This window comes from Pecten maximus, chromosome 16 (genome assembly GCF_902652985.1).
Source record: "Pecten maximus chromosome 16, xPecMax1.1, whole genome shotgun sequence".
NCBI lineage: Eukaryota > Metazoa > Mollusca > Bivalvia > Pectinida > Pectinidae > Pecten > Pecten maximus.
The window spans coordinates 9,825,552-9,837,031 of record NC_047030.1 but is presented as its reverse complement, the minus strand read 5'-3'; the positions used below and the strand labels follow the sequence as shown (position 1 = coordinate 9,837,031).

Sequence of the window (11,480 nt, the reverse complement as noted above, 5' to 3'; positions counted from 1 at the left end):
AGTCGGAACAGAATATCACAAAATATCACAAATCGTGCAACATCGTTGCCTAAAATATTAGCATCTCTAGAATAAACTTTTAATAGACTATTAATGCAATGACTCAAATATGGTCTCTGGGCGAACCATGAGGTCACTGTGCGGAATATATCCCTATATAGGCTATTAGAACCGGTAGATAATCAGTTTTGACGGTATGTATCGATACAGGTTTTGATAATGTTTCTCAATATTTATTTAACGGATTTTACGTCTACTATTACAACTGACGACAAAACATGTGCACGTACGCTGACTTGTCGATCATTCTCACCAACCAATGGAATTAACGGACGCCTTTCTACAGTGTTTGATTGACAGAGTCCGAGATCACTGGAGTGTAACAAGCTTTAGTGTCTTGTCAATCATTCTCACTAACCAATGAAACTCACGGATGCCGTCAGATACCCCGTTTGATTGACAGACAGCTAAAATAGAATCATCTGCGTGTGACGAGCTGCCGAGAAAATCAGCGGTTATGGCTGCCATGTTTATGCAAAACACCGCATAAAAAGTGTTGCATTCAATGAGTAATTTATGACTTAAAATATGATTGAATACAAATCATTGAAATCACAGTGGTGATAGAAACAGAAACCATAATTGGACCTGAATGCAAAGCACTCAATATACATGATAAATATAAAGACATTAAATGGTTATCATAAATCGGTACATTTAGGGAGTGTATATAAACATTGTACATGTAAATTATATTGCAGAAAGGGCCGTACCTTTTTGTGTTTTCCGTTTAGATACCACATTAACGATATTACATGTATACAAGATACCCAGATAGGCAGTTATTAACAGCTCTTTTGTGTGTACACTTTAGAATAGATATACAAATAGTTGTCACAACATTCGATATTCCGCATATTTTAATATGGTCGGAGTCTGATAACATGATAACACCGATGTTTAAAAGATAACGGAATAAGGATTCAAATGCCGAAGTTTAGATATTTTGATGAGATTTGGAAAAGCTGTTCTTATGTCGCAGTGGTATTTTCTATTTTCCCAATTCAATGTCGTGTAATGAATGCAATATTTCTAAAATAAATGAATATTTTTTAAAAACGTGAATACGTCAATGGAGAATGCTGGATGGATGAAACAGCTTATGTTAAGTTACATTAAATATTAACGGCGCTTAATATATTGCGATTGTTTTTTAATGTTTATAATAAGGCCATCATAACGCTATTGATGGACCAAGGGTCTAAAGCTTTAAATAAAACTTGAAATGTTCTTCAATTTCATCCGAATCATAAAGGCTTATCTACACCGCCAACATGAAACCATGCATAATTCTGATAAACGATACCGATACCACTACCGCTACCAAAAGACGAAGGGATATAACTCGTGTAGATCAGAAATGAACAGCAAACAACTTGTACCCACTGTATATCGCGGATCGACATGGACCACGGGCTTTAACATGAAATGCATGTCCACCACGTATCGTGGATCGTCGCGGAACACGGTGTCTCGAGTTGAACTATGCCCACCACTAATCGCGGATCGTCACATACCGTGATGCCGAGTGGATACCGTATCAGTCAGCTGATGTCCACGATATATGACGGACCGTCGCGGAAGGCCATATCCGGTGGGCGAGTGGGGTCCGCGCTGCCCACGTCCGTGACGGACGCGTGGAAACCGCAAAGTCCACGTAAGCTGTAGTGTATCATGTACAAAGCGGACCCGGATGTGTTGTGTCATGTATTTATTAATCCACCGTTAATGCACTGGTGGCAATAACAAGTACAATATACAACATAGAAATCTTGCATTCCTTACGTACGTATACGTAAGATAATAGAAGTGAAATAACTGTTACTGAGATATGATACTTGTTAACACTTTACTCTGTAATGTAAATGTAAAGTGAAATTAATTGATATTGATTTCCAACGATAACTCAAACATTTTATCTTTTCCTCCTTATATATTAACAATTAATTAATTATTATTAATTATTAGCATTCCAATCACCAATTACTCCTACACTCTAAAATATAAGGACAAATTAAAAAAAGCATTCTAAAACACTCATTACTCATCCAAAGGCTATGGGGTCCAATTATTAGGAGTTTTATAAGGAGGTAAAAATAGCGTTAATTTACCAAATAAACCTTAACTGTTATGGAATTCATATGACTTCATAAACGATCGATGCAAAAAGATCACAACAAATTCCACTTTGACCATGAAATTGCTCAATGACAAAATGTCAATTACCTTATAAAAAAGATAATTGATCGATAACCACAATGTAATTACAAAAATAGTATATAAAGATACATTTTTGCTATATTATACCTACACAAACTTCATAATTAAACAGAGTAAAATATTATTATTTGACTTTAGGCTTGACCAAATTTACATGTAACCAGTCAGCCCAAGTTGGCCAAAGCTGAGGTAAACTGAGGCATTTGTTATGACCAAGCTAATAGCCTGTCCATAGTCATATGGCATATCAAACTCACTTGATCACTTCCACACAGAGGTAATTACATATCGCCTAAAGTAGTACCTTTATACGTTAAATGTGTTTCGTTATTTGTTTGTGTTTCTGCCAGTTCTGCCAAAGGACATGTGTACGAACAACAGAAAGCACTGTATCCACGTGTCACACACCAATACCCAGGTTCTTTTGGGGGTTCCGTGAAGTGAATAACAACCAGAAACTCATCAACACTATTGACATTTTGGTATCAGTTACTACCTACATGCACCAAGAACAGCATGTAGACATATTGACGAAGCTCCTAGCATAGGCTAATGGAGGGACGAGGGACGAGTACGCTCATACACTCATTGTCAGGGCAGCCCGGTGGGCTTGGCCTGCGCACTGCCACACATATATATTGGCCAACAACTAAAAACACCCACTTCGCTCGAAGACTAGGGAAGAAAGACACAGGGAAAGAGAGCAGAACTAGCTCTCGAAGGCTACGTACCAACTAGTTAGACTCGACAGAGCAGGAGAGTGACAGCCAATAGAAACGCAGCTTACAAGAGATAGGACAAAAAGGAAAAGTAGAGAGTGAGAAGTCCCTCCCGGTAATAACAATTCAATCACTCCTAAACACATTCACACACTCCTTCACAATCGGGTCAATCTCTCTCATAAAAGCCAACTTCCACACTAGCAGCGCTGATTCTAAACAAGGATATCGAAGAAATGTTAGCACATTTGACATATGCGGATGCTATATTATATGGCATCTAACATCATAACATACGCATTCATTCTTTTAGGTACGGGCGTAATAGAACGATGATAAACATACAGGGGGCTAGGAAGCATCTTTGAGTCGTGTCTTGCATATACAATGCAGTATATAATAAAATTTCTCGGCATTTGATGAACAAAAAAACATGCTTTTGCGTTTATCATCCGGAATATAATGTCGATTCACGTTCTATTGTTAAAGGTTTATTACATATTTCATTTATGCATTATTGACGTAATACAGCAGATTTAAATGTAATTATATGAAGGAAATTCCAAAAGGGATAATAAAGTTTAGCTTGATAAAGTTTTAAATCTTGTGTACAAAAACATAGAATGGTTTTAATAAATGTAACCCTACATGCATTTGGTTAACACTCTTAGAGCATGTAAATCAGGATATGTTCGTAGATAGACATAATGTTGCAATATTACATGAGGGAATATATCCTATCATTCATACACGTACACACTGCAAAGCCTTTGGATATAATCTGTTTTCTAGTGAATACGAGTATTTATTCATCCGAGAAGTCTCCTGAAGTCGGAGTATTCACCTAAATCAGGTTTGCTATATGACATTTGATAAGCTTTGCCGTGTGAAGTGTTGAACAAAATGCAGCACAGGATAATGGATTGTATTATTCATCTTGGATTTTTCCTGATACATTGAATATTCAGATACTAGGACTATATAGGTTTCGGTGAAGCATCGTAATATATTTAGACCTGTGAGATGTATTGAGACAAACAAGCGTGTAGCAAAAATGAAAGCCGTATAATAAAAGCGTGTGATATATGTTGTAATGATATTTTAGAGAAGTGAAATATCAATAACTACCGAAAATGAGTACTGTCCGAGGAGATCCGCCAATAGCCGCTTAGGTTGGTATTACTGGGCGAGAAATATCGATGTTATACTCATAGTCGCTAGGTATCAGTCTTGATCTGACATGGAAGCTGTTTAGGTAAATTCGAAGTTCGATTAAGTGTATCGTATATTTGTCAAATTTGTCAGTTCCTCGCTTAATCGCATATTCACATGCCTACATCAAGACAGAATACGTCATTTTGTGATTGCCTCCATAGAAACGGTACACGTAATTTTTAAAGAGACGAAGTGCTTTAGAAGTCATGTCTTGCAGAAGACAAAAAAGGATTACCTATATTTTTCTTGAAAGTATAGTTTCGTTTACCGGATGATGATTTGCAATATTTAATCAAGTAGCACTTCCAGTGTTAAATAATACAAATTCTTCCAATTCTTACAAGAAAGTACCCAAATGTTCAAAAAACATAATTTGTGTATGATGCAAAAAAAAAAAATGAAAAAAAATATATAATGAATTGTGGATCCCATATTATAATTATTTTAAAAATATAATTATCCTTGGTGAAAAGGGAGGCTTTATATTCAATCAACTCATTCTGTAGTTGTTTCAGGTTTATTAGGAGATCACCTGTTATGAACAACCTGTCTCTCTTTTGATGAATATGACCCAAAAGGCATATCATGTTGAACATTTTTTAATTGATTGTATGTATTTAAAACACTTTCAATGAAGTTTCTATGCCAGTCCGATATTTACAGTCGACATGACCACTCGATTTAGTCGGACAACCACTGACATTCGTATATTTTAACGCATAGGAGCGGATGTTTTTGGCATCAGATTTTGTTGAAGGTGTTGCAGATGTTATCCTATGACTCAAAATCATTTCTGAATTATGAAAGAATGATCTTATCAATTACTCAAAATCATAATACGAGTCTCCCTGGTCGTATTGTAGACAACATGCAGATCTGGAGCTAAGCTTAATTAATGTACGCCTGTCTCATTATAATATATATCCTTTTACTAGATTTACATCCCTGTAGACACCATTTTATTGGTTGGTATATAGTTAGCCCGAGTTTTCTTTGGCCCTGTCACCATGCCTACACCAGACATGGTGTCAGGGCCAGAGAAATCTCAGGCTACCTACATCAGGCATGGTGTCAGGGCCAGGGCTAGTACATAGTCTACATCCATACTCTAAAGGGCAATACAGGGGTAATACAGAGAGGAGAATTACATAGATCAAGTACTGAAATGCAGAGAGGATTTTAAAAACGAAAACATCCTGTATGGTCGATAGACTTATTCAGTAAAACGGAAAATATATTTAAGTTTAATATTTGTGTGTACAAAGGCGGCAGGAATTCGTCCGGACGCGAAAGGTATGGAGGACACCTGCCAGACCACGTGGGTTTTCTCCAAGATCCCTCGTGCGATTCCATCAGAGCTAACAAGCATGATTGATATAAGTTGTAATGACATGTTTCCCTATTGGTTTGATATAAATAAATTTTATAGTTACATTTTAAGGTATAAGATGTTATATAATTAAAAAGCAAGAGAACTTACCATATAGAAGCTGGGAAACCTCAATAGAAATCTGAAATGTTTTGATGTTAAATTGCTCGGCTATTTAAACAACATTTACTAATAGCTCTGTTCCGGGTTAGTGGAAACTCTTGTGTGGAGGAAGAAAACGGTCCCCATAGAAACAAAAATCTAGGCATGTAAACTTCCGGTTTGAGCCGACTTCCTTACCGTTTACACCGCTTTCAACTTTCGCGTTACAAAATATCGTCTCTAATGGATTTCGACGGATTCCACGTGCCGGATTTGAAGGGATATTTACAAGAGAGAGGTATTTCATGCAGTTTATATCGCAAGAACGATTTGGTTAGATTGTGTTCGCTAGCGAAGGAGTTAGACTTAGAGGTTGTTGCCTGTGATGATTATCATGATATGGACGTCTTGAGACGAACCGTCGACGGGATTGTGTTAGATGACGTCGGTCAGGTACAGTGGATATCAGATCTTACATCTATCCCTACCGTGGAGTATTGTGACATTCTGATTTATTTCATGAAAGTTTGTGGTTGGTCTGAAACAAGGTTGAAGAATTATAAAAGTGACAGTGGCTACAAGTTGTATCTTGATCATCACATCAGTGAAGTGTGTCTCGGTGCCATTCCAAACAGTGGGTCGTACATGTATGTGAAGGCCTCCTGTATTCCAGAGACTAGACAAAGTGCTACACCATATTCTACATGGCTCCTTATAAAGCAGGACGGACATGTGAAATCTGGTGGTTGTACATGTGTTGCGTAAGTACATTTTAAATAGAGTCAAATAAGTGAGCATGTAACCAAAATTCAACGTCAACACAAGTGTAGTTCTTCTATGAGCAGAATATGTTGGGTACTAACCCGGTAGTTACATTTATATTGTAGCTCACAGCCATTACCGCAGCATTGTAATGGCAAAATAGTATAGTTGTTCAATTAAAACAAGGATTTGTGTATGATATACAAATAATTGATTAATATATGCAAGAACTTAAATACAAGAGGAAATTGATCAACATACATCAGTATGAACAATGTATTTATGTACCATTCTACGTTGATAGTTTTATTTCCAGTTAATTGAAATTAAATGTTTTTATATATTTGTTTTTTCAGTGATGATGGTACATGTAAGCATTGTGTGGCTTTGCTGTTTGCCATGTCAGCATTCTGCGAACGACATCAAGACAGGAGCACTGAGGTTGGTACAGATGTTGCTTGTGTGTGGGACAAACCCAAGAAAACAACTACACCGTTGGAGATTGAGGACATGGATATCCGTGTAAACAAGGTAACACCCAAGCCCAAGTCTGCTAGTGCTGAAAACTACAATCCCACAGTAAGGTCAGAGTGTTTGTCAAAAAGACAGGTGGAGAAAGAGATCTTCACTTTGTGTAAGGGGAGTAACAGTGTACTTTTACAAGCTTTGGATCCACCAAGTGATGATGATGACAGTTTAGATGATGAAACTTTCCCACCTACATTGCTGGAAATTGCAGAAACTCTGAAAGGTAATGGTGATGATGTAAATGCCTTAGCCTCAAAAGTTAATTCAGCACACTCTGGTGCAGAAACTGTGAACAGGATTGAAGAAATGACCAGGGGTCAAGCTGATAATCCTGATTGGTTCGCTTATAGGACAGGACGTGTGACAGCCTCCATATTTTCCTCAGTGATGCACTTTAGATTTAATGAAAACTATGATAACTATATTGTGAAGAAAATCATGTGTCCCCAACCACCAGCTATGTTCTCGAGGTCAAGTGGTCCAGATGTTCTCAAGTTTGGCAAGGATCATGAACCTATTGCACGGTCGTTGTACACAACACAGTATGCCACTAGCCACAAGACGTCATCAGTCAGAGAGTGTGGTTTGTTTATTGATGCTGAACATCCATTCATGGGTGCCTCACCCGATGGTGTTGTGTGCTGTAAGTGTTGTGGGAAAGGATTATTAGAGGTGAAATGTTCATATTCATTTAGAGATTCAACGCCTCAAACTGTATGTGATGATCCCCACTACCACTTGTACAGTGATGATGCAAATATCATCCATTTGAAAACTGATTCCCCTTGGTACATTCAGATTCAGGGACAGATGGGAGTGTGTAAGATCAACTGGTGTGACTTTGTATTTTACACAAAGAAAGGGTTTTCTGTGGAAAGGATCTATTTTGACCCAGCTGTTTATGAACAAATCATTGAAAAATCTGAAAGATTTTGGAACAAGTATGTTGCAAGGGCATTGTTGCAATAGTGATTAAAAACTAGTAAGAAAGTGACTAAGATCCATAATGAGAGGGTTATTATTTGCTACTGATCAATGTCTTAGAAAATTTATATTGATATCTTAATGTTACTTGCAGTAACCTACATCAAAATTATCTGGTCATGGTATTCACATTGTGTTTAATGAAATTTATCTAAATGGATCAAAAGCTTATTAAAGCATGTACTTGTATAATGCTGTGCAGCAGAATGAAGCAAACAAAATGACTAGAAAAATTCATTTTAAATATTCACATCATATTTTACTGTTCATCTTCAAATCATAAATTGCAATTATAAGTTGTTGATTCAAAACCATCCAATCAATAAATTGCTTCTTGCCATGTCAATTTTGAAGTATTTTTATAGCTTGATATCCATAAAACATCTAAAAGTTTTAATACTGGCTTAATCTGCTCATAATATTGGTTTCAGCAGAATGTTTTCTTGTCTAAGATTAAATGTCCAGATATATAAATCATAAAATTCAAGTAACAAAAATGTCAATTTGTATTATAAATGATGACACCTGTATAATACAATGAATTATATGTAGTTGCTAAATTAAATGGTGTAATATGAAATTGATGCAGTAGTAGTTCTGGTACAGACTGACTGATGGTAAACTTGTTATACTCATTTTTTCACTAAAGGTCGCTGCAGATTACAAAGGAAAGAACACACTTTCAACATCTGGTTGGCAACTGGCTTACAACTTAAGGGCATAGTGTTTGACAAACTGTGAAAATTTTTCAGTCGTTCAATCGCTCTCTCCACATGAATTCGAAGTTTGGCTATATTTCGTGTTTTCTTAATTTCACTAGCATTGAGACGTTTGCCTTTACCCCAAGAACATTTTCGAGTAAAAGGTGGGATATTCAAAGTAGCATGATGTTCCAATAATAAATCCCTTATCAAAAAACCCCTGTCTGCCATAACTTCATCTCCAGGTTTGATGTTATCTAAAAATCCACTTTCTCTTGTTATGTATTTGTCAGATGTGTTACCACTCCATAGATTTGACACAAAATTAATACAGCCAGATGGAGTAATGCTGATCAGAGCTTTGAAAGTGTTCCTTTGTTTGTAAGAACTATATGTTAAGCTTTGTGCTGATGGTGATCTTGGTTTTTCAATAAAAAATTCTGTACAATCAATGATACATGTTGTCTTTGGAAAAAGTAATTTGAAACATCTTGGCATAAACTTTTTCACTTGTTTATATGAAGGCCACTTCAATAATGGAGTGAAAATGACAAACATAAAGTTAATCCAAGTGATGTATGTTTGGGAGACTCTGCTTTTCGAGATTCCAAAAATATCAGCTAAAAAAAAGGTCAGCAATGCCAGACGGAGCTTTACTAAAGTCAAAATGAACTCCTCAAACCGAGAAAGCTTCCTTTTTGGGCCACTCTTTTGCTTCTGGGGATTCTCTTGGTAGCTGGGCATCTCTTTAGTAGCTCCTTGACCACACCAGTACTTCAGAGTTGGAGAAGATCTATTTAGTATTCCTATATCACATACAAAATCACAACTTAGAAGATATAAAAAATAAAATCAAATGATAATCAAACCCTCCAGACCAACAATATAATACTAAGTTGTTTAATAACTCATACATTGTTGGAAGTTTCTGTGAGATTCAATCATTCCTTTGAATGCTACGCATAGTATCACTAGTATTTGCTCCTTTAAATGGTGTGAAACTGAATTTCTTTTAACCTTGACACCAGACTTAGATGCTTTGATGGATACATGTCTTGTTAAGGCCTAGATTAGACATAAGAATATTAATGCTTGAATATATTATGATGTCTTGGTCAGCAGAAACTCATGCTTAGTAAAACTAATGCATTGATGAGTATACAAAGTAGTTTGTAAGAATGTATTAAGTTCACTATTTTTTTTAATATACATGCAACTATTTCATAAATATACTTAAAATAAGGATCCAATGACTAGCATACAATGCTATTTACCCATATATTAATTATCAAAATATCCATGTGCATTATGGGGATCAGTGTAATTTAAGTTACAATTTCAATATTTACAAGATTGACTGAATAAATACAAATTAATTTACTAACCAAACAGTCCAAAAAGCAAATCCTTTGATGGTATGCCTGTATATTGCATTACACTTTCATCTGTTCTGGTCACCTTATCAACAAATAAATCCCTCAAAAGGGTATCCTTATTTGCCAATTTCTGTTCCAGGTCTTCAAGTTTCTGTGAAGTGTCTTGTATGTCGAACATTGACAAGTCTGTTTGGACAGCAGCATCTCTGGATGTGTGACTGTCTGATATAAGTGTTTGTCTCACCGAGTAGCGGTGGTCATCTGATATATCTACAATAATACAAAATAAATGCCCTTTATAATGACATATAATAACACTTTAATAAATAATGATGAAATATGATATAAATGAAGTCATTAACACAAATAATGATGAAATATGATATAAATGAAGTCATTAACACTGAGTACATAAATTGTTTATATAAACATGACACATCTGAACATTTTTGAAAAAAATATTAAGAACTAGGTGGGGATATCTTGAATCTTGGGTGCAATGGCCTTGCCAGTAAAAATATGTATGAGGTTTACATGGCCATGTTGCTGGTTTTAACCATACTGAAATTATAACAGAACCCACTATAATAACTAACCTTTAGATATGAAGCATGAATGATCATCAGATAAATCCACTGTATCTGTTTCTACCTCAACAGTACAGACAAATGGAGGAGAAAACACTGTATCAATTTCACTTGGACAGTCAATTTCTTCATAGGATGGATCAGATTCTAGTTCCTTTGAAAATAAACAAATGGATTTTTAATTATTATTTTTGTTAATATGGCAAGTAGTTTTTTATTACTTTTAACTGATAGTAACTAGATAGATCAATAGTTGTATCATATTTCCATTCACTGAATGCTTTGAATTGAAGTCAACAAGCCATATAAAGTAACAACAAGTAAATGGTACTTCAGAAAAAAGTTTTGCAGTGAATTACGTGTATATGCTGTAAGAGTATCATTATTACTTCTTCTTGCACAAGATAGTGATGTACATTCTGATTCTGATAAACATGTATGCAGTGTACATGTATGGCAGATGTAAACTATATATTAATTTATTTGTATCTACAATGTAAAGCAATGGGAGTTACAAAATTGTAAATACTAACCTCTGCAGCCTGTCGTTTTGTAATGGAAGAAGTATTCCTCTCTGATTTGGGTCTTCCATAATTGTTTCTACCAAAGAGTGTAGGGACTGGATGGTCATCAGTTGGTTTACCGTCAATGAAATGGAGCGAGCAAACACGGTGGTGTTGTTTTGCTTCATAGTCCTTTCTCATGATTTGGTCAAGCCATCGTTTTCGCAGTTTGGGCTTCTTTTCACCGCTCGGAAAGGGGAAAAACTGAACATTTTGCATAAAACTATATCTACCTATTTTCCTTCCGTCTGAATTACATTCGGGTACAGCGCACCAATGCTTGTTCGACGGCAT

General features: G+C 35.8%; 2 protein-coding genes across 2 annotated transcripts; one reads left to right on the top strand and one right to left on the bottom strand.

Annotated features, from left to right (window-relative positions):
• Window positions 1–5,780: 5,780 nt before the first annotated feature.
• Window positions 5,781–7,982, top strand: LOC117314795. The gene is made up of 2 exons (XM_033868899.1): window positions 5,781–6,446; window positions 6,804–7,982. Exons 1-2 carry the CDS (start codon window positions 5,929–5,931, stop codon window positions 7,942–7,944), a joined length of 1,659 nt encoding a protein of 552 aa, XP_033724790.1. The 5' UTR covers window positions 5,781–5,928; the 3' UTR covers window positions 7,945–7,982.
• Window positions 7,983–8,364: 382 nt separating this feature from the next.
• Window positions 8,365–11,480, bottom strand: LOC117314614. The gene is made up of 4 exons (XM_033868683.1): window positions 11,157–11,480; window positions 10,633–10,777; window positions 10,046–10,306; window positions 8,365–9,466 (listed from the first exon to the last, which is right to left on the bottom strand). The coding sequence occupies exons 1-4, from the start codon at window positions 11,478–11,480 to the stop codon at window positions 8,592–8,594; spliced, it is 1,605 nt and encodes a 534-aa protein (XP_033724574.1). The 3' UTR covers window positions 8,365–8,591.

What these genes read in the sequence shown, in the direction of transcription:
- LOC117314795 (XM_033868899.1), top strand. Translation starts at nt 5,929, where the DNA reads ATGGATTTCGACGGATTCCACGTGCCGGATTTGAAGGGATATTTACAA. An exon ending in GGTGGTTGTACATGTGTTGC is followed by an intron (nt 6,447 to 6,803) that starts GTAAGTACATTT and finishes TTGTTTTTTCAG; the next exon opens with TGATGATGGTACATGTAAGC.
- LOC117314614 (XM_033868683.1), bottom strand. Translation starts at nt 11,480, where the DNA reads ATGCCGTCGAACAAGCATTGGTGCGCTGTACCCGAATGTAATTCAGAC. An exon ending in TTCATGCTTCATATCTAAAG is followed by an intron (nt 10,307 to 10,632) that starts GTTAGTTATTAT and finishes GTATTATTGTAG; the next exon opens with ATATATCAGATGACCACCGC. An exon ending in TTTGCTTTTTGGACTGTTTG is followed by an intron (nt 9,467 to 10,045) that starts GTTAGTAAATTA and finishes TATGTGATATAG; the next exon opens with GAATACTAAATAGATCTTCT.